Below are 24062 nucleotides of genomic sequence, written 5' to 3' on the forward strand. Positions count from 1 at the left end.
AAAAAAAAAAACAAAAAAAACACAACAACAACAAAACTCTCATGAGTTTGGAAGGCCATGCTGCTATTTTTTGTGGCAAAGTTTGGTATCAACGTCCAAATGGGATGAAATCCTAAATTCTAAAGTGATGTAGAAATTATCTGAGGCCATGAAGCAACCAAAAATAAGAAATAAATTGCTCTAGAAATTGAAAGAAAGAAAAAAGACTCATGGTTATGGACAGTATCATATATTACTACCTCTGTTTTCAGCCTATCTTAGAAAAGTTACAAATAAAATATGTTGTTTCTTGGATTAAGAGATACAAACTAAACAAGGTCCTGCTGCATAGCACAGGGAACTATACATTCAATATCTTCTAATAAACTATAATGGAAAAGAATCTGAGAAAGAATAATATATTTGGTTAGCCAAAAAGTTTGTATGGATTTTTCTGTAAGATGTCACGGAAAAACCCAAATGAACTTTTTGGCCAACCTAATATATAAAGAATATATATATAAAAGAGTATATATATATATAAAGACAGACTCACTTTGCTGTATACCAGAAACTAACACATTGTAAATCAACCATACTTCAAAGAAAAATTTTTTAAGACATACAAACTACTACATATAAAATAGATATGCAACAAGAATATATTGTACAGCACAGAGAAATATAGCCATTATTAAGTAATAACTTTTTTTTTTAAATTTATTTATTTATTTTTGGCTGCTTTGGGGTCTTCGTTGTTGTGCGCGGGCTCTCTCTAGTTGTGGCAAGCAGGGGCTATTCTTCGTTGCGGTGCATAGGCTTCTCACTGCGGTGGCTTCTCGTTGTGGAGCATGGGCTCAGCAGTTGTGGCTCACGGGCTCTAGAGCACAGGCTCAGCAGTTGCGACACATGGGCTTAGTTGCTCCGCAGCATGTGGGATCTTCCCAGACCAGGGCTCAAACCCGTGTCCCCTGCATTGGCAGGCGTAGTCTTAACCACTGCACCAGGGAAGTCCCTAGGTAATAACTTTAAAGGAGTGTAATCTAAAAAATACTGAACCACTATGTTGTACACCTGAAACTAATATTGTAAATCAACTACACTTCAATTTTAAAATGTTATTTCTTTATGACGATAATAATACATTATTTATTTAAAATTAGCATTACAAACAAAAACATAAAAGAGGTATAACAAGACTTATGAATATAGAATTACAAATATGAGGTATTAAAAGAAAATGAAATGCAAAATTTCTGAAAAACTTGACTGAAAACGCAGTGTTCAAGAAAAAAACCCTTTCGGGATTTCCCTGGTGGCACAGTGGTTAAGAATCCACGTGCCAATGCAGGAAACACCGGTTCGAGCCCTGCTCTGGGAAGATACCACATGCTGCGGAGCAACTAAGCCCGTGCGCCACAACTACTGAGCCTGCGCTCCAGAGCCCGCGAGCCACAACTACAGAGCCGTCGTGCTACAACTACTGAAGTCCCCGCGCCTAGAGCCCGTGCTCCGCAACAAGAGAAGCCACCGCAATGAGAAGCCCGTGCACCGCAACGAAGAGTAGCCCCCGCTCGCCACAACTAGAGAAAGCCTGCGCGCAGCAACGAAGACCCAGCGCAGCCAAAAAAAAAAAAAAAAAATCCTTTGGGATCGGGCCAGCCTGGACTCAGAGTTCAGCTCTCCTCTGTTATTTGCTGCGTGACCTGGAGCATATAACTGACCTCCCCTGATCTCAATTTCCTCTTTTATGAACCAGGGACACCCCACAACCCACAGGGCTGGGGTGGATAATTGGAGAAGTGGTGTTTTTCCTACTCAATTAGGCACTAGCACTGTTACTTCTGCTTTTAAGGTAAGAACATCTGCTCTGGCAGTCCGCTTACCTGAGAAAATGAATTTGTAGTTTCTGTCCATTTCGTTCTGCCCCGGGCTTTGCCCCCGGGGGGTCTGTGCTGCGACTTTCCCTGGTTGTGGCCACCAAGCCCCTCCCCAGGTTCCTATCTCCACCAGCTTGTTTGGGCTCATCTCACAGTTGGAACCTTTCCATTTTCCTTTTACTTTCACCTTCTGAATGTCCACATTATAACCTCAGGATACGTAATTAACCACCGAACGACTCCTGAAGCTGATATGAGTAAAAGGAATGTTATGAAACTTTATTTCCACATAGTTGGTGCCTATTTCTTGAATTAACTACCCAGATTCTCTTCCATAAGTTTAAGTCAACCCAGAAGTAACTGAAAATAAATTTAAATGTTTAACCATCTTTAATACAATGTGACCATGATGTGATACTACTTTTTTTGCTATTATGTGATGATGGGAGAAGGTGAGGGTCAGAAGCACCTGAGCCTCACCTTCACTTAACTCCCTCGTGACCTACTGGAGGAGCAGTGCGCTCACATGTGAAATTCCAAACGAGTAGGCATGTGTAGGCCTAGGTCTGCAAGGGGGAAAAAGAAGCTACCATCTCTCTACTTAATGACGCATCCACCAGACATTTTACACATGCTGCATCCAAACCAAGAGCAAATCCTTCTGCCTTCATTTTCAAAGTAAACCCAGACCCACGGGGAGTTGGTTAAAGGGTACAGAGTTTCGGTTTTGCAAGATGAAAAGAGTTCCAGGGGTTGGTTGCACAACAGTATGAAAGAACAAGCTCAACACTACTGACTTGCACACTTAAAAATGGTTATAATGGGAAATTTTATGTTACGGGTATTTTTCCACATTCTTTAAAAATCCACACCCACAAAATAAACCCAGACGCAGCCATTTCTCATCCTCTCTGCTGCCCACTTAGATCCACTACAGAAGCCAAGTAACCGCTTCAGCCTTGCCTCCTGCACTGACTCTTCCTTCCCACGGTGGCCAGGGGACCGCTTCTCACACGGGGGTGGCTCAAGGCATGTGCTCTCAGAACCTGTCTACACCAAAGGTACTGAGGACCCCAAACAGCTTTGGCTTAGGTGGGGCCCATCTATCTATCAGTATTTACTGTGCTGGAAGTTAAAACTAAGAAAAATGTTAGTATTTATTAAGTCATAAATTGACCATTGTAAGTTATCATAAATAATATTTTAATGAAAATAACTGTATTTTTTAGAAGAGTTTACTAAGAAGACTGGCAATGTTTTATACTTTTACAAACCCTTTCACCTTCTGGCTTAGTAGAAGACAGCTGGGTTCTCACCGCCACTCCTGCAGCCAATATGCTGCTTCTGACACGTCATGCAGCCTCTAGAGAACTCCGCTGCGCACTCGTGAGAAAATGAGGAAAAGGCAAGTCATATCTTAATAGAATTAAAATAGCTTTGAGGGCTTCCCTGGTGGCGCAGTGGTTGGGAGTCCGCCTGCCAATGCAGGGGACACGGGCTCGTGCCCTGGTCCGGGAGGGTCCCACATGCCGCGGAGCGGCTGGGCCCATGAGCCATGGCTGCTGAGCCTGCGCGTCCGGAGCCTGTGCTCTGCAACAGGAGAGGCCACAACAGTGAGAGGCCCGCGTACCGGAAAAAAAAATAATTAAAATAAATAAATAAATAAATATATAATATAATATAAAATAAAATATAAAAATAAATAAAATATAAAATAAAATAAAATAGCTTTGACCTCTCAAATGCCCTGACAAGGTCCCTCGCTTCAGGCCTCTGTTCAAATGTTTCCTCCTCCAATTACAACTGCATCTGCTGCTCTGCCCTCTAGCCCCCCACTTCCTTCTTCTTTTCTCTGCTACTCCTCCCGACCACAGGCAGTCAGCCTGGGACGTGGGGCAGACTACCTGGCTTCCCTTGGCCTCAGTTTCCTCACCCGTAAACTGGGGACAGCAACAGTACCCACCTGGTAGGTTCCTGTGTGATCACACCAGTCATGTGTAAAATGCTCAGGACACTGTCAGGCAGTAGATGCCACAAAGGGGTTGTGTTGTTGTTACTTCTCCTGCACACATACCAGTACAAAACCAGAGATTCCAGGAGGGCGTGCCCTTTGTTCTCTGCTAATTCCCAGTACCTCGGGCCACAATAGCATCTCACTCCTCAGGAACTAGTTGGTAAGTGAGTATATAAGGAACTCCATGTAGAGTACAAATAAAATCAGTGCCCTGGTTTATAAATTCCCTCATAGAGAAGAAAGTTTTGGTGCTGAGGATTTAAAAAAAAAAGGTACGATTTGGTGTTTTAGACATTGGGAAGATGTTTTTTATTTTTTGTTTCTGGAAGGTGGATGTTCTAAGCAAAGGAGACGAGAATCCGGAGGCATCGCATACATCAAAATACCGAGGGGTCTGCCTGGAAAGTAAGCTGAGCCCAAATCCAGGTCACAAAGGCCAGAAGTTTACAGTGCCTCTGGAAAACATCTCCCCTCACAAGAGCTGCTCCCAGGACAAGGGATTTGGTGGAGAGAGTTCAGCTGGTTGTGGTACACCTGCCCTTCTCCTCCAGAAATACCGCCCAGGACAGTGGTGAGTTAACTGGCACAGTGCTCCGCGCAGGCCGCACAGCTGGCTGCAGCCTTTGAGCTGAGAGGGCTCCAGTGAGCACAGAAAAGAGCCTCGCTTTGCAATCAGGTGGAAGGTTTTCCCTAACTGCTGCCAGTCCCCATCCTCTCCAGGCCTTGTTAAACTATCCTACGAGAGAGGCTGGAACACTGCCTGGAGTTACAGACCTAATACAGATAAACAGGCCATTTTAAAGAAAGTACTCCAAAAGCAAAGGAGCTGTTACAGCGGAGGATTCCTGGACTGAATGTCAATATTATGACACAGTGTGAGTGTGTTTCGTGTTTGGTAATTGCAATCATTGTTACTTTTGTTGTGGTCATCCATTTACAATGCTTGGTGTCAGTTTATTTATCTCTTGTAAAAATAAAATACAGTGTGTGTGGGGGGGGGGTTGTGAAAAAAAAAAAAGACCATCAAAGAAAACTCCAAAACCTCCGTCGTTTGTCACTAATTTTGAAACAGAGAGGCTATTAGTTCAAATCACTATTGATAATGTACTATTTACAGCAATATTCAATTCCAATTTATTTTCACATTTAAGATTTTATTAATAAAATTATAAGCACAGCAAATAAAACTGAAGAAGACTATTCCAATATGTGAGTCCATAAAACCCCTGAGACTTAAACTAAGTGGATTTATTTGGCCTAGTAGGAAAGTAAAAATACTAGGCAAAGCGAACTGCAGAAAACCTGTGATGCATTTCTGCCTACCCTAATGGAAAGGCCTGCAGCTGAAAATGGCTAAAGGTTCAAGGGGAATAATAATTGAATAGCTGGTCCCCATTCTTTTATTTTTCCCCACTATTCTAATTTTATAACTCAAAATTTTGAAATTGCTCCTTGAGCTGACAGTAGAATGAAGAGATTTGGCCAGTTCCATTGACTGAGCTTTTAAATATTTAATAAATGATATTTTTAATATTTCATCACATTCAACTGGCATTATAAAACATTTATGGAAACAAATGACTGATGTTTCTGTAACCATCCAAAAGAAGTCATAAAGAAAGACATGAGACTACCGGCCATAAGTCTAGGAGCAGGTCACCCATGTTCAGAGTCTTTACCCAATTCATTTCATTACATTCTAGATCATAAAAAAGCCAACTAAATTTTGAATGGCATAGCATTAACCAAAATCACAGAATAGCAAGGCTAAACCATATGATCATCTCAGTAGATGCAGACAAAGCTTTTGATAAAATTCAACACACATTTATGATAAAACTCTCCAGAGGGCTTCCCTGGTGGTGCAGTGGTTAAGAATCTGCCTGCCAATGCAGGGGACATGGGTTCGAGCCCTGGTCCGGGAAGATCCCACATGCCGCGGAGCAACTAAGCCTATGCGCCACAACTACTGAGCCTGCGCTCTAGAGCCTGTGAGCCACAACTACTGAGCCTGCGTGCCACAACTACTGAAGCCTGCACGCCTAGAGCCCGTGCTCCGCAACAAAAGAAGCCACCACAATGAAGCCTGTGCACCGCAACAAAAAGTAGCCCCCGCTCGCCACAACTAGAGAAAGCCCGCGCACAGCAGTGAAGACCCAACACAGCCAAAAATAAATAAAAATAAAAATAAATTAAAAAAAAACACCTCTCCAGAAAGTGGGCATAGAGGGAACCTACTGCCACATAATAAAGACCATATATGACAAACCCACAGCAAACATCATACTCAATGGTGAAAAACTGAAAGCATTTCCACTAAGATCAGGAACAAGACAAGTATGTCCACTCTCACCACTATCATTCAACATAGCTTTGGAAGTCCTAGCCTCGGCAATCAAAGAAGAAAAAGTAATAAAAGGAATCCAAATTGGAAAAGAAGTAACACTGTCACTGTTTGCAGATGACATGATACTATACATAGAAAATCCTGAAGACGCTACCAGAAAACTACTAGAGCTCATCAATGAATTTGGTAAAGTTGCTGGATACAAAATTAATACACAGAAATCTGTTGCATTTCTATACACTAACAACAAAAGAACAGAAAGAGAAATTAAGGAAACACTCCCATTTACCACTGCATCAAAAAGAATAAAATACCTAGGAATAAACCTACCTAAGGAGGCAAAAGACCTGTACTCAGAAAACTAAAAGACACTGATGAAAGAAATTGAAGATGACACAAACAAGATGGAGAGACATGCCACGTTCTTGGATTGGAGGATTCAATATTGTCAAAATGACTCTACTATCCAAGGCAGTCTACAGATTCATTGCATCCCTGTCAAATTAACAAGGCTAGCAATCAACCCTATAAATGTAGGCTATACCTGGGGAACACACCTATCATTTTAAGACACGGCTAGTTTCGGTGGCTGTGGTAGACTTTAATCATTAGAAATTGCCACCAATTTAAAAATCAAAATGAAAAGAACATGAGTCAATTTCAGGATTAACTTGAAATATAAAACTTTCATCTCCCTAAGTACATCCCAACTCTCTGGACTAAAGAGAGGATGGCCCCTTACCCAGGACACACAAATCATAGACTCAGGCAAGGTGGTTCCAAAGCCTGTGTGCAGTGGCGTTGACATCAATCCAGTTTGCCCCTCCGCATTCCAGAACACTTAGCTTGGTCATATCGGGCCAATATTTATATCATAATAAATAATGACAGGTGACTTCGTTTTAAGGGATTATAGGCATTTTGCTGGTATATCTTAGATGCTGTTCCATGTTTTGTTTGCAGAATCAGTGTTTAACCTCAATCTGCAATTAAGGAACACTGACACTAGGTGGCGACAGGTGCCTCCGATTCCATGCTGCAAATTACCGGACTTCGATGAAAAATCTAGCTCTTTACTTACCAAAGGAGCAGAATGTAATCTGAGTTAGCAGGCCCTTTGTTAAAGATGATATGTATAGAAAAGTGTCTTAAATTATATGCATATAAAATCTCCAGCTGATTTTTTTCTCGAAAACTATAATAAAATATTCATAGGGTGCAAAAGCAAAATATAAAAAGGCATACATTCTCTGGGACGCTCTCAGTACTGTCCCGGTTGAATACTCTTATTTAGATCAGACCATCCCTGATTTTTCAAAGCAGCTTAACATCAAAGGTCCTTTCAGCTTCACATCACCACTGACTTGGAGTTTGTTCCAAGAGATCTTCCCTGAACACCTGCTATGCATAAGCACACGGCAAGGTGCTGGGCTCTTGGGGAATCAAGGCACAATCTTTGGAGAACACAAACATGTCAAAGACCGTCTACGTTCTAAATGATGTGGCTACAACTAAGGGGTTATGAGGTGTGCCAGGAACTTCATCGATCAGCAGGGAGCAAGATGACCAAGGAGCCACCATCCCAAATGTGGCCACGCCCCTTGCCAGAGGGAAAGAGAGAGCTCTGGAGGGTCTCCCAGTGGGAGCTGAACCTTCCACCCAAAAGGGACACAAGTCACTTTTGCTCCTAATTCATGGCCAGAACTAGTCACACGGCCTCACCCAAATTCCCCAGAGTGGGGAAGTGCCATTCTATGTGTCTGGAAAGAGAGCTGGAAATTTCTGAGGTCAACTCTAGGGACTGCCGGAAGTCCAAGTGGAGACAGCCCCAGGGGCATCCCTAAAAGGGTAAGTGAGGTTTCTCAGCTGTGAGGGAGTATTTTAAAGAGAATAAGAATACATATAAGCGTTTCTTAAAAAGCTAAAAAGAGAGTTGCCATATGATCCAGCAATCCCACTCCTGGGCATATATCCGGAGAAAACTGTAATCCGAAAAGACACAGGCATATCGATGTTCACAGGGCCACTATTTACAATAGCCAAGACATGGAAGCAACCTAAATGTCCATGGATATGTGAATGGATAAAGAAGATGTGGTGTATATATACAATGGAATATCACTCAGCCATAAAAAAGAATGAAATAATGCCAATTGCAGCAACATAGATGAACCTAGAGATTATCATATTAAGTGAAGGAAGTCAGACAAAGACAAGTATCATATGCTATCGCTTATATGTGGAATCTTAAAAAACTATACAAATGAACTTATTTATAAAACAGAAATAGACTCACAGACATAGAAAACAAACTTATGGTTACACCAAAGGGGAAGGAGGGGAGGGATAAATTAGGAGCTTGGGATTAACAGATACACACGACTATATATAAATAGATAAACAACAAGGACCTACTGTATAGCACAGGGAACTATATTCAATATCTTGTAATAACTTATAATGGAAAAGAATCTGAAAAAGAACATACACATATATATATACACACACACACATATATATGTATATATAACTGAATCACTTTGCTGTATACCTGAAACTAACACAACATTGTAAATTAACTAAACTTCGATTTAAAAATAGTTATAAAAAATACATATAAGGTAGAAAGGTAGAGAAAGATGTGGCTCATTCTGGGACTAGCAAGACTGTGATGAACGCATGGCTCTAAGCGTATAAGGAGGTGCAGCTGGACGGGGGGCTTGGTCTGTGATTTTAGGGTAACATGGGGAGCAACCCTCTTCTGTGCTACACCAATGAGCTCTCTCAATTCTTTAGACAGTAAGAAGCTGTTAAAAGCTATAAACAATGTGGTCTGGTAGAAAAGACAGGAACTTTGGGATCAGACGGAACTTAGTTAATGAATAAATTCTGTTTCTCACTCCCTCTGTAACTAGGGGCAGATTATTTAACCATCCTGTGCCTACTTCTTCATCCTAAATAGGGGATGAGACCACCTTCCATAACCTTGTTTGGAGGATTATAAATGAGGTAAGCAAAGGGCCCACTCTATGCTTGACACATGGGCATTCAACAAATACTTGTTGATAAGTTAACCATAAGCAATAGCTATGTTTTAGAAATAACTGTGAGGGCAGAAAGACCAGAGTTTTGGAGACTCAGGAGGTGTTTCCATGACGACCTCCCTATCATCATCTTCCTGAATACAACCTACAGCAAAAGGAAATCCCTACAGCCTCAGACCCTGCATTGGCCTCATTTTATCCTCTTTATTTGGCAGAAGAAAAGAGAGAAGTAGCATTATACAGAGTGATACTGTTAAGTGTAAAACAAAAAGCAAACCAAAAAAACCTGGCTTTTTTTTTTTAACCAAAAAAGGAAACTTTTTAATCAACCGAAGTTACACTGCATGAAATTTATACACAGCTCTCCTTTTCAGCTGAGGTTATTCCTGGTAATGGTTTTAGCTAATACAGCATTAGTTTCCTCTGACTTTGTAAAATATATTTTGTATTACTCTTAATTTTTTCTAAAACTGAATACATCCCTGGAGAAAACCGTAATTTGAAAAGATACATGCACCCCAATGTTCATTGCAGCACTATTTACAATAGCCAGGACATGGAAGCAACCTAAATGTCCACTGAAAGAATGAATAAAGAAGATGTGGTGCATATATACAATGGAATATTACTCAGCCATAAAAAAGAATGAAATAATGCCATTTACAGCAACATGGATGGACCCAGAGACTGTCATGCTGAGTGAAGTTAAGTCAAAGACAAATATCTTGTCTTTGACATATTTGACATGTCTTTGACATGTACTTATATGTGGAATCTAAAAAAATGGTACAAATGAACTTATTTACAAAACAGAAATAGAGTCACAGATGTAAAAACAAACTTATGGTTACCAGGGGGAAATGGGGGAGAGGAATAAATTGGAAGATTGGGATTGACATATACACACTACTATATATAAAATAGATAACTAATAAGGACCTACTGTATAGCACAGGGAACTCTACTCAATACTCTGTAATGACCTATGTGGGAAAAGAATTTTAAAAAGAGCGGATATATGTATAACTGATTTACTTTGCTGTACAACAGAAACACAACGGTGTAAATCAACTATACTCCAATAAAATATTTTTTAAATAAATAAATAATTAAAACTGAACATGTCCAAAGAATCTCTAGACAAATTCTGTCAGCAGTCTTAAGGGCCTCTTCATCACAATCCCAAATAAATTTAATGTCAAAGTGTTGGAAAAATCTATATGCATTAGATATTGTTTAGATCAGGGTTTCTCAACCTCAGCACTGCTGATATTCTGAGCCAGATAATTTTTAGGTGTGGCCCATCCTGTGCACTGTAGGATGGTTAGCAGAATCCCTGGTCTCTATCCACTAGATGCCAGTAGCACCTCCCCAGCCGTGACAACCAAAAATGTCTCCAGACTCTGCCAAGACTCCACTGGGGGCAAACACCCTCCCCAGCTGCCCTAGAGCCATTGACTTAGATCCACCACCTTAAGGAAAATCAAGGTTTTCCACATTAAAATCATTTGAGGACTTCAAAAATCATTTGAATTATTTTTTATAATTTGTGTATCACATCAATATGAAATTCATTTTTAAAATAAAATCACATTTCAGTGTAAAATAAATCCTTAAATTAAGCAAACGAACAACCTTTTTAATGGTACAGTGAAACGTTGCTTGTGTTTATTCACATTTCACCTACCATGAACATGCAGCCCTACGTGCTAAGCGGTGCCATTTTATGAGAGGAGGCTGGTGACCTGCCCGTGGTACCCGCAGTTCCACGTGTCAGGGAACAGGATGCGTGTCACTAGGTCAGTCCAAAGAGTAAGGAAGAGTGAACAGGGAGGAGCCTGGGTGCCCTTCTCCCAAGTTCAAAATGCAAACGCCCTCCCCAGCTGCCCTGGAGCCACAGACCTAGACCCACCACCTTAAGGAAAACCAAGGTCTTCCACATTAAAATCATTTGAGGACTTCAAAAATCATCTGACTTATTTTTTATAATTTGTGTATTTTATAATTTTATAATGTATGTGTATTACATCAATGTGAACGGGGGGAGCCAATGCAGATGGAAGCAAAGGAGAGACCTGATGGGGCGCCTGAGGGAAGACCGCCTGCCTCAGGGTGGAGGTGACAGGAGGGGGCAAGAATGGAATCAGAGACATCAGTAAACGACGTCAGGACAAGGCAAGAAACAGTACATGGCTGAAGGGGCTGACCCCAGACTGTGTTTGGTGTCTAGGCTTCCACAGCACATGGCTGATGGGACAGCTCTTCCCATCCTGGACTGAGAGACGACAGGCTGGGGAGAATCCAGCAAAAGGCGCTTCTTTCTTTTCCCTTCCTTCTATCCACAGTCCATCCATCCATCACCCACCCATCCACCGTCCATCCATCCATCACCCATCTGTCCACCGTCCACCCATCCATCATCCATTCATCCACTGTTCATCCATCCATAGTCCATCCATCCACCATCCATCATCCATCCATCCACCGTCCATCCATCCATCACCCATCTGTCCACCGTCCACCCATCCATCATCCATTCATCCACTGTTCATCCATCCATAGTCCATCCATCCACCATCCATCCATCGTTCATCCATTCACCATCCATCCATCCATCATCCATCCATCCACCGTCCATCCATCCATCATCCACCCATCCACAATCCATCCATCCATCATCCAGCTATGCACCATCCATCCATCCATCATCCCATCCATCCATCTTTATTGAGCCCCAGGTAGTCTTCTAAGTGCTGAGGAAATAATAGCGAAGAGAACACTCCCTGCCCCCCGTAGAGCTTATGTTATGGTTGATACGTTTTAAGTACATGCTGCAAAAGAATTCATTCACAGGGAGCAAAATTACATTTTCTACAATTCCAACTTTTCCAAGCTGAAAGGGAGCCTTCTATTTATTCCTCCAAATTCCAAATTTTTAAAATGGCTGTAAAGTACACAACTTAAAATTTACCATCTTAACCTTTTTAAGTGTACCGCTCGATGGCATGAAGTACATTCATCTCCAGAACTGTTTTCATCCTGCAAAACTGGAACTCTGTCCCCATTAAACAATGGTTCTCCATCCTCCTCTTTCCAGCCCCCAGCAAACACCAGCCTACTTTCTGTCTCTTATGAACTTGACTACTCTAGGGATCTCACATAATCAGATATTTGTCCTTTTATGACTGATTTATTTCAATCAGCATAATGTCCTCGAGGTTCACGGATGTTACAGCACGTGTCAGAATTCCCTTCCTTTTTAAGGCTGAATAATATTCCACTGTATGTATATACCACATTTTGTTTATCCATTCATCCATCAATGGACACTTGGGTTGCTGCCATCTTTTGGCTACTGTGAATAATGCTGTCATGAACATGTGTGTACATGTATCGAGACCCTGCTTTCAATTTTTCTGGCTACATACTCGGAAGTGGGATTGATGGATCATACAGTAATTCTGTTTTTAATTTTTTGAGGAACTGCCATCCTGTTTTCCATAGTGGCTGCATCATTTTACATTCCCACCAGCAGTGCACAGGTTCCAATTTCTCCACATACTCACCAACACTTGTTACTTTCTGGTTTTTGATAGCAGCCATCCTAACGGGTGAGGCGAAACAAGTTCTATATCATGTAATTTTATCTTTTTATATTATGTAAGATATAAAAGTAGACAGACTAGAATAATGAGCCCCATGGAACCATGATTCAACCACTACAATTATCAACAAAGGGCCAATCTCGTTTGATTTATACACCCCCATTCCTATCACCAATTTCAAATATTCTGACACATATCCCAGACATGATATAACTTCACCCCTCAATACTTCAACATACATCTCTAAAAGATGACTCTTTTGGAAACCAACCATAATGGCACTATCACCTAAAAATTCACAGTAATTACTTAATATCATCAAATATCCAGTCAGGATTCATACTAATCTCTTTTGGTATATCAAATAATTTAACTCAATACATCTCTCTGTCTCTGATGTTTCATCATGAATTTGACTGCTATGAAAGAAAAAAACTTTAAACCATTGATCACCCTCAAACAATAAAGCTTTAATGGTTTCCACAACCTCCCAATTTTTGTTTCACCATTAAGTATGCTTATTAAGTAGGTTTTTTTTGTAGATGTTATCAGGTTGAGAGAGTTCCCCTCTATTCCTCACTTGCTGGAGTTTTTACCATGAACGAGTGTTGGATTTTGTCAAATGCTATTTCTGCATTGATTTACATGATCACGATTTTTTTTAACCTGTTGATACGGTGGATTACTGATTTTTTAATGCTGAAACAGCCTTGTGCACATTTGGTCATGGTGTATAATTTTTTTTGTATTGATATACTGTTGGATTTGATTTGCTGATGTTGTACAGAGGAATTTTACTGTGTATCTGTAGATGTTTACTGAGTCTGTCATTAAAAACTTTTTTCATCAATATATTTCAATTTGCTTCTGTTTTGACCTGAAAATTCTACTGGCTTGAATATATCTAGTTTTGTAGATTCAACATCAAATACAACACTTATTTCCTGAGCACTGACTATGTGCCGGGCACTGTATATGCTCAATTTTACTCACCACTGAGACTGATTTCCTAAAAGATGTAGCTACACAATGGGGCAGGAGACAGCAACAGTCACAATGCTGTTTTTGAGCAATCAGGGTGTGATGATCTCAAATGTGCTTTTAAAAAATTAGGATTAAAAATAGCCAAGTGGAATTTCTGATATTAAATCTGGCTTAAACATAGCATCCCCACACACCTAAGAGACAAATAACTGAAGGTCTGTTAGTAAAGAGGCAGGTCCTCCTAAAACAACGTTCAGGACCTTTTCAGATCATGGACTCTTTTGAGTATCTAATGAAAGCCACGAACCCCCTCCCAAGGTAAAAATGCGAAAACACACGTGGCACATGGCGGCAGGTTTTAGGGGCTTCATACGACTGCTGACACCAGTCCAGGTAAGAATCACTATTCCCAAACACAGTGAAATCTCTATTAGCTGACCCTCGGAAACCTGGTGTCTTCACCTAGCACCTTGATGTAACTGGAAATCCAACCATAAAACTACATTTCTTTTATGCTTGTGGTTCTCAAATTGTACTTGTATTTCACAGTCTTCAGCAGTAATATCTTAATAGCTCATGGAGATATCCCCACATGACCTCAGGAGAGAACCAAGGAAGAAACACAAATTAGGAAAGACACTTGCTGCATTTCTAAAGAAAGTAAAGGCTAGTGACACAGAGAGGCTGAGTGTAATAAAGAAGTTAATTTGAAGCTGAAATGATAGAGGATGCTTTGAATAATGGTGAAAAGCCCAAGTGATAAAGACAGAAGTCTTACGCTTTTATTGAGAATAATAAAAAAAATAACTTCCAAGAGGGCTGCTTCCATCTTGTTCCCCTAATTAATTTTACAGAAGAGCATCTTTGTTACACTAGTCAGGAGGTTACATAATTAAACATTCTTACTTCACTGTTACGAGAAAGATGAAAAGGAAACTGGGTGGGTGGACGGGCAGATGGGCAGATGGATGGATAGGCAATAGAATAAGGATATCCTTCTTTAAACAAGTTCCAGGTCTGCTCTCTAAATGGGTCCACGAAGATCTACATGTACCATCCGCAACACAGTACAATAACCGATCCGAAGCCATTAAGGGAGGTATTTAGCATATTTTACTCACAATTATCAGGAAAATGTGAATATTTTAAAGCAGCCTCCAACAAATTTTTTTTAACATTTAAATAGGCTACCTAGGGACTTCCCTGGTGGTCCAGTGGTTAAGACTCCACGCTTCCAATGCAGGGAGCACAAGTTTGATCCCAGGTCAGGGAACTAATAAGATCCCACATGCCGCACGGCGTGGCCAAATAAATAAATAAATAAATAAATATGAGGCTACCTACCCTTCAGTTGCCCATTATCTCATTTTTCTAGCACTCTGATTCTCATAGTAAGTTGGAGTTAACACTCCAAAGTAACAATATCACATTCACAGATTTTCTAGTAAGCAAGTGGAAACACTTCCCTAACAAGAAGTGAAATCGGTTACTTTTCTAATCAAATTCTGTTTTACTCAATATTGAGATTTACCCCATCCCATGAACAGGCCAGGTACCAACCTAAAACGTAACCCGCAGGTCTAACTGTAATGCCTGTGTTCCACTGTTGTCTCCTGAGCTTCATGGACAACTATCCCACATGCTGAGAGCCTCTCCTGAATGTCACAAACGTGATGCGGCAGCCACTCCAGCGTGGGAGCCTCGTGTTCAGCTGCAACACAATTTCCAACGGCAAAAGCTCTTGCCCGACTCCTCCAGAAGTTCCAGGTGATGGGCGACATGCACAGGGAAGACAGTCCTCAAACTTCTGGGAGGTCAGGGGTCTCCCTCAGTGTTTGCATTGGGAGGGGTCCAGGCGGAAGTGCTCTGGGCTCACAGGATTCCTCCGGGGTCCTGGTCATGAATACTCTGCAGCCCCTTGTGCGGGGAGCCCTGCCTTCAGCTGCAGCATCCCTGGGAATGGAGGAGGCACCTGGCCCGAGTCCCACAATACCCCACAGGTGGGCGGTCTGCAGGCTGACATCCCCAGGGAACCTGGGGAATCTTCTCTGACCAGCGAGGTGGGTGCTCGGGTTAGGTTCAGGGGGCCCTATGGCTTTTCTCATGCTCCGTTCCCTCTGGTGGTGACTATTCATGCATGATTATTGAGATATCTCAGAATGCGGCTTTGTGACGGGAAGAAGAAGTGGGAAACTGGAGGAACTTCTTAAAATCTGTATCCTAACAGACGAGGGGAGCTCAAACCACAGAGGGCAAGGAATACACTGACTTCATGCACCACAGCAGTGCTCCATAACCAGGGCGCGGGCCACATCTTCCAGACCTTGTCTCCTGGGCTGCACCCTGGAATCGGAGCCAGTCAGACTGACCTGGGGTTGGGCAGGTTTGGAACGGGACGTTCTCCGGAGATTCTGCTGCACTCCCCAACAATGAACGAACGTATCATACGAGGCTCATGAATAGAGGCATTCGGAGAGTTCTCTTAAAGAGAAACTGGGCAATTTCCACTTTTGCTCTCTTAAATGCTTTCCTGCCCTCTGTACGCACCCCTACGCCACCCGATCCCCACCCCCAGAGAGCTATTTTGGGAGGCAGCTGTCTTTGGATTCGCTCTTCTAGGATCCTTACAACTGGTACCACCTATGGCCACTGGTTTTGTCTTAGCACAAGAGCCCTCCTTAAGCAAAAGCATCTCATGCATGACTTCATTCGCTGAGATGTAATAGACAGCATTTTTCGCAGGCGATGCCATGCAAAACTGGGAACTTTATCTTCGGGTCACTCCACTGCCTTTCTGCACACACAGGGTTACCAACGTACACACCTGCCTCCCTCCCCACCCCGCAGCCACCCCCGTCAGTGTGTGCTTCCAGCTCTTCCCGACCCCTTCATTTGTACCAAATCTAAACTCACATGCTCCAGCTTCCCACTTCCTCACAATCCTGCGAGGACCGGCCTGCTAGTCTGAGAAACTCGTTTGAGTTGGGGGCAAATGAAGGATGACGAGATACCCACACTCGCACTGTGCCAAGGATTTCAACGATTTAATACAAAAGTAGAAACTGAGGTAAGAAACGCAGGCGCCCTGCCAGCTGGTGGAGGAAAATACTTTTGGAACAGAGCCCTTTAACACCTCTCAGTTCACACCTTAAGTGCATGGAAGTTATTCAGAGGACATATATTTTTATGCAGTTTCCTACAGAATTAAATATGCAGCATGACAGGAACAAATCTACTGTCAAACCACTGTTAGAGCATTTCAAGTTGGTGATTTGTACACATCCATTTTTCAATTAACGCTTACAATGCAAGTCAATCAGAAATCTAGTTGTGCAAAAAAGCACCTGTCATGATTTCCTTAAACTTCCTTTTTTTGTTATGTTACCAGAAAATACAGGCTGGGTTTGCCCTTTTCTTTCCTCTTATCGTTATCGCATTTGTCTTGAATTAAAATAGGACAGGGCGCTGTCCTGAATCGTAACATAATAGTCCGGTGGCAATTTCCAAGTTCTGTTGTGTTTTTTTAGTCTCCTGACCTTCATATACAATGGAAAATTTTATCATATATAGTTCAGAAAGGGCCACACAGCGTTCAAGGCCTTCTGACATTCACTATCAATACAACATCCTTAACAGCTGTTACCCAAAGTACTGTCATTAAGTTGACGAGAATTGCCTAAAAAACCCACGACAGCTGACCGCAAAAATATAAAAATCCTGTCCTTGCTCCCCGATTTTTTGCTCCTTCATTAACTTACATTCCTACAATACCAACGATAATAAGATAAATGCTTTTCCACAGAATTCTTACCCTATTTAAAATAAATGTAAAGGTTTTGTGATCAACACAGAAAATGAAACAGCTCAATCTTATTTTGCCACCGAGTCTCTCAAGAAGCACATTTACATGAAGAAGAGCAGAATCGGACGTCCCTGGTGGTCCAGCGATTAAGACTCTGCGCTCCCAATGCAGGGGGCCTGGGTTTGAGCCCTGCTCAGGGAACTCGATCCCACGTGCCACAACGAAAAGATCCCGAGGGCCACGGCTAAGACCTGGCGCAGCGTAATAAATAAATAAAATAAATAAATATTAAAAAAAAAAAAAGAAGAGCAGAATCAATATAATCATGAGACAGTTAAAGTCCAAGACTGGGGAAGACATGAAGGAAGACGACAAGGACATAATTCCCCTAAGTTGTTCTGGGTGTTTCAAACCCCACGACATTGAGAAAACTTATAGATAGAATTGCGGGGGTGGTGGGGGGAGAATTTCGAACCTACACTGTGGCTGACCTTTTTTTTTTGTATTTTTGGCCATGCCACACGGTTTGTGGGATCCTAGTTCCCCGACCAGGGATCAAACCCAGGCCCCCTGCAGTGGAAGCGCAGAGTCCTAACCACTGGCCCGCCAGGGAAGTCCCATACTATGGTTGATATTTAAGGAATCTGTGAAAGATGATAACCTGGTTCAAGAATGGGAAGGAGATGGACATTTTTAGCTATACTTCCATGAGTCTGGCACTGACCATGGAAAAACTTATAGATTGGTTTCTGTGCCTTTAGAGAAGGAAAGAAAAATCACAAAGAGCTGGTGACATTATTCACAAGAACAAGGTATTAAACATTTTCTCTTTTCAGAGGGTTATTAGGAAAGTCACAGGAAAGCTGGAAAAATAACATCGGCTTCTATTTCCAAAGTGCCTTGATAAAAACTTTACTTACCAAGACCCATTTGAAACTCTAGCAATAGTGTATTAAACCTTGAAAAGGCATTTGAGGAGGCCTCTCCTCATTTCCTTTTGAGTGGCAAGATGGAAACTGAATGGAAATAAAAGTGGGTGGATTTACAATGGCCATCCCGAACGGTCACTGAATAATGCACCCAGGAAACCTGGACCAGACTCCGGTCATCTTTCAAAGGCTCATTCTTGGTTGGTGCTCTTCATCCTTTATATCAAAGCTGAAAATCACAAGAAGCTAGAATGGACAGAGAGAAACTGTGGAGCCAGGATTCAAAACTACCTGACAGCATGGAGAGGCGGGTCACGTGCAGCAAGAAGAAATGTAATGAAGACGAATGTGAACACCTGCACCAGTGCAGAGCATCCGGTTAGGGTTCAGCACCAAAGTGGGGGGTCCTGGGGTTCAGGTTAATAAAGTCGGTGCGAGGGGGCAGTTGAGCAGCTTGGACAAGGGGTACTAGCTACACGCCACCCCAACTCTGCTGCTGTGTGCGGAACTCTATTAAACTTTCTGCCCTGTCTGAAAGGTGGTGTCTACACCATGGAGCACCCAAGGACAAAGAAACCAGGCAGGCTGGCAGAGAGATTTTGGAAATACATCACATGAAGAACAAGTTGATATATAAAAAGTTGGTGTCGCGAGGGGAGGGGATGGTAACTCCCCTTGTGGGCGGGGATGCAAAACGGTTCAGCCACTGTTTGGTGGTTCCTCAATAAATTAAACAAAATTACCATATGACCCAATAATCCCACTCCTAGGTATAAACCCCTAAGAATTTAAAACAGGTACTCAAAAATTACCCATGTGTGCATATTCGTAACAGTGCTATTCATGACAGCTAATAGGTGGAAACAATCCAAAATGTCCATCAACAGATGAATGGATAAACAAAATGTGGTATATACGCACGATGGAATATTATTCACCCATAAAAGGAATGAAGTACTGATACATGCTGCAATGGGGATGAACCTCAAAAACATTACGTTAGGTGTAAGAAGTCATACATAAAAGGTCTCATGAAATATTCATAATAATTAAATCCACTTACATGAAATATTCATAATAATTAAATCCACAGAGACAGAAAGCAGAGGAGTGGCTGCCAGGGACTGGGGGGAGAGGTGAATGGGGAGTGACTGTTTAAAGGATATAAGGTTTTCTTTGGGGTGATGAAATGTTTTGGAACTACCCAGGGGTGGCGGCTACACAACACTGTGAATATACCATATGCCACTGAATTACCTACACACTTTAAAATGTTACGTTGAGAATTCGCGGTTTCTGGTCCAGCACGTAAGGAGCTTAGAAGTCACCACTCTGGGGCTTCCCTGGTGGCGCAGTGGTTAAGAATCTGCCTGCCAATGCAGGGGACACGGGTTCGATCCCTGGTCCAGGAAGATCCCACATGCCGTGGAGCAACTAAGCCCGTACGCCACAACTACTGAGCCTGCGCGCTAGAGCCCGTGCGCCGCAACTACTGAGCCCATGTGCCACAACTACTGAAGCCCGCGCACCTAGAGCCCGTGCTCTGCAACAAGAGAAGGCACCGCAGTAAGAAGCCCACACACCGCAACAAAGAGTAGCCCCCACTCGCCGCAACTAGAGAAAGCCCACGCGCAGCAACAAAGACCCAATGCAGCGAAAAATAAATAAAACTTTAAAAATGTTTAATATATTAAGAAAAAAAAGTCATCACTCCGTGCTACCAAGGGAAAAGCTGAACTGAAACATCAACAACTCTTCTTAGATCCATCAGAGAAGTGAGGTCCCAGGGCAAACTGCTGCCCCCAAAATGGCAGAGACAGACAGCAGAACTACACAGAGAATCACAACTTACCAGAGCAGAAACCCATGGGCAGAATCCTCCAGGAAACCAGTGCCAGGGGAGGAAAATGCAAACTGTAAACTGATGAATTGCTGGAGGCTACCATGGACAACTCTGAGGGCTAAAACCTCCATGGGGACCCAGTCATCTGGGGTCTCCCACACTTTTGTTTTACCTCCAGGAGCCCTGCCAGGTCCTTACAGTGAATGTCAGGGGAAAAGTCCCCTTGTGCCTCCAGCAGAGGGAGGGGAAAAGGAACCATTCTGAAATAAGCCAGAGCATTCTGTTCTTCTTAACAGGTTAGCTATTTAACCAGAGCCTAACTAACCTGCTGGGGTTGTATCAGAGCCTAACCTACTTGGGGGAAGGGAAATACACAAATCCAGCCCACTCTAGCTATCCTGTCCCACTTAAGGATGGGAAGGGGCCTGAAAAGCCCTGGTGAAGTTCACAGACCAAGGGCACAGGTTCACTGAAAGCCCAGGACCTAATCACAGGACTCTAGAACACTGACTCTCCCACAGCTTTACTGCTATATCACTGAAGGCCGCTTTACCACAGTTCCTTCCACCCAGTACATCATGTCCACATTGCAACAAAAAATTACAAGGCAGGGGATTCCTGGCAGTCCAGTGGTTAGGACTCAGTGCTTTCATTGCCATGGCCTGGGTTCAATCCCTGGTTGGGGAACTAAGATCCCACAAGCCACAAGGCAAAACAAACCAAAAAAAAAAAAAAATTACAAGGCATACCAAAAAGCAAAAACACACTTTTAAGAGACTGAACAAGCATCAGAACCAGAGTCACACATGGTAGGAAAGTAGGAATTATCAGACCAGGAATTAAAAGAAAAAAAAAAAAACAACTATGATTAATATGGTAAGAGCTTTAATGGAAAAACTAACATGCAAGAACAGAGGGATAATGTAAACAGATGAAAGTTCTAAGAAAGAATAAAAAAGAAATGCCAGAGATCAAGAACTCTAACAGAAATGAAGAATGCCTCTGATGGGCTCATTAGGAGACTGAACACAGCTGAGGAAACACTCTTTGAACTTGAGCATATGACAACAGAAACTCCCAAAACTGAAAAGCAAAGAGAGAAGAGACTGAAAAACAAAACAAAACAAAAAACCCAGAACAGAAAATCTAAGAACTGTGGGAACTTGTACAACTACAAGAGGTATAACATATGCATAAATGAGAATACCTGAAGGAGAAGGAACAGAGTGAAGCAACAATGAAAGAACTGCCCTCAAAGGAATGTCAGACACCAAACCACAGATCTAAGAAGCTCAGACTCTGACACCTACCAGGATAAATGCAAAACAAACAAACAAAAACTACACCTAGGCATATCATAGTCAAACTGCAGAAAATCAAAGTTAAAGAAAAAATCTTGAAAGAAGCCAGAGTGGGGAAAAATACCTTGCCTACCAAGGAGCAAATATCAGAATTACATCTGACTTCTCAGAATCCATACAAGCAAGAAGAGAACAAAGTGAAATATTTAAAGTGTTGAAAAAAAAAAAAATGCCAGCTTAGAATTCTGTACCCTGAAAAATTATCCTTCAAAATTGAGGAAGAATTAAAGACTTTCCCAGACAAACAAAAACTGAGGGAATCTGTTGCCAGTAAGAAGGAAAATCAAGTCAGAAACTCAGATCTACATAAAGAAGAGCGCTGGAGTATGAACAAGTGAGGATAAAATATGTTTCTTATTTTTATTTTTTCTTATTCTTAATTGACCCAACAGATAAGTTTGTTCAAAATAATAACAGCAACAATGTACTTGATACTGTATACTTATGTGCATAGATACGTTCTTGAAGGCTTATGTATATAACTGACTCAATGACAACAATGATACAAGGGACAGGAGGGAAGAATCAGGAATATTTTGTCATTAAAAGGTACTTGCCCTACCTGTGAAGCAGTAATAGTGTTATCTGAAAGTGGACTTAGATTAGTTGTAAATGTCCAGTGGAAACTCCAGGGTAACCATGAAAAAAAGTAAGAAAAAGAAGTATAATTGATATGCTAAGAAAAGAGAGAAAATGGAGTCATATAAAATACTAACACCACAAAAAAAGGCAAAAAAACATGGAAAACATGAAGAGGAACAAAGAGCAAGCGCAACAAACAGCAAACAGTAACAAATATGATAGATGTTAAACCAACTATATCAACAATCACCTTAAACATCAAAGGTCTAAATATACCAATTAAAAGAGATTGTCCGATTAGAAAAAGAAAAAAAAAAAGACCCAACTATGTGTTTTCTACAAGAAACCCACTTTACATATAAAGACACATATAGATTAAAAGTAAAGGGATGCTTTCTGGACCTGGCTAAGGAGGAGGCGCCATCATGGGAGTTGACATCCGCCACAACAAGGACCGAAACGTTCGACGCAAGGAGCCCAAGAGCCAGGACACCGACCTAAAGCTGTTGGTCAAGCTGTACAGGTTTCTGGCCAGACGAACCAACCTGACCTTCAATCAAGTTGTACTGAAGAGGTTGTTCATGAGCCACACCAACCGGCCACCTCTGTCCCCCGGGAAGATGATCCAGAAGATGAAGCTTCCTGGCCGGGAAGGCAAAACAGCTGTGGTGGTGGGGACTACAACCGATGATGTGTGTGTCCAGGAGGTGCCCAAACCGAAGGTGTGTTCTCCTCGAGTGAGCAGCTGCGCCCAGAGCCTCATCCTCAAGGCCAGGGGCAAGATCCTCACCTTCGACCAGTTGGCTCTGGACTCCCCCAGGGGCTGTGGCACTGTCCTCCTCTCTGGTCCTCGGAAGGACCGAGAGGTGTACAGGCATTTTGGCAAGGCCCCAGGAACCCCGCATAGCCACACCAAACCCTACGTACGCTCCAAGGGCCGGAAGTTCAAGCGCGCCAGAGGCCGACTGGCCAGCCGTGGCTACAAGAACTAACCCCAGATCCTACCTTGTTATTAAAAAGATGTTGGATGCTTTAAAAAAAAAAAAAAAAAGTAGGGGGCTTCCCTGGTGGCGCAGTGGTTGAGAGTCCGCCTGCCGATGCAGGGGACACGGGTTCGTGTCCCGGTCCAGGAAGATCCCACATGCCGCGGAGCGGCTGGGCCCGTGAGCCGTGGCCGCTGAGCCTGCGCGTCCGGAGCCTGTGCTCCGCGGCGGGAAAGGCCACAGCGGTGAGAGGCCCGCATACCGCAAAAAAAAAAAAAAAAAAAAAAAGTAAAGGGATGGAGAAAGATATACTGTTAACACTAATTAAAAGAAAATATTTGCAAAAGACACATCTGATAAAGGGCTGTTATCCGAAATACACCAAAAAAACTCTTAAAACTCAACAATAAGAAAACAAACAATACAATTTTTTAAATGGGCAAAAGATGTGAACGTACACCTCATCAATAAAGATATACAGACAGAAAGAAAGTAATGAAAAGATGTTCAACATCATGTGTCATTAAGGAATTGCAAATTAAAACAACCATGATACACCACAGACCTGTTAGAATGGCCAAATTCCAAAACACTGGTAACACCAAATGCAGATAAGAATGTAAAACAACAGGAACTGTCATTCACTGCCGGAGGGAATGCAAAATGGTGCAGACACTTTGGAAGACAGTTTGGCAGCTTCTTATAAAAC

General features: G+C 42.2%; 2 protein-coding genes across 4 annotated transcripts in view; one reads left to right on the forward strand and one right to left on the reverse strand.

The window, feature by feature from the left end:
- The window catches only part of CLSTN1 (calsyntenin 1), a 78484-nt gene that overhangs the window by 38568 nt on the left and 15854 nt on the right, over positions 1-24062 (reverse strand). The gene's annotated exons all lie outside the window — the stretch shown is intronic.
- LOC307048768 (large ribosomal subunit protein eL18-like) lies at positions 22796-23421 on the forward strand (the record flags this gene model as incomplete). The annotated part of the gene is made up of 1 exon (XM_079697974.1): positions 22796-23421. The coding sequence occupies one exon, from the start codon at positions 22796-22798 to the stop codon at positions 23360-23362; it is 567 nt and encodes a 188-aa protein (XP_079554100.1). The 3' UTR covers positions 23363-23421.

The sequence above is a fragment of the Hyperoodon ampullatus genome (assembly GCF_949752795.1).
Source record: "Hyperoodon ampullatus genome assembly, chromosome: 2".
NCBI lineage: Eukaryota > Metazoa > Chordata > Mammalia > Artiodactyla > Ziphiidae > Hyperoodon > Hyperoodon ampullatus.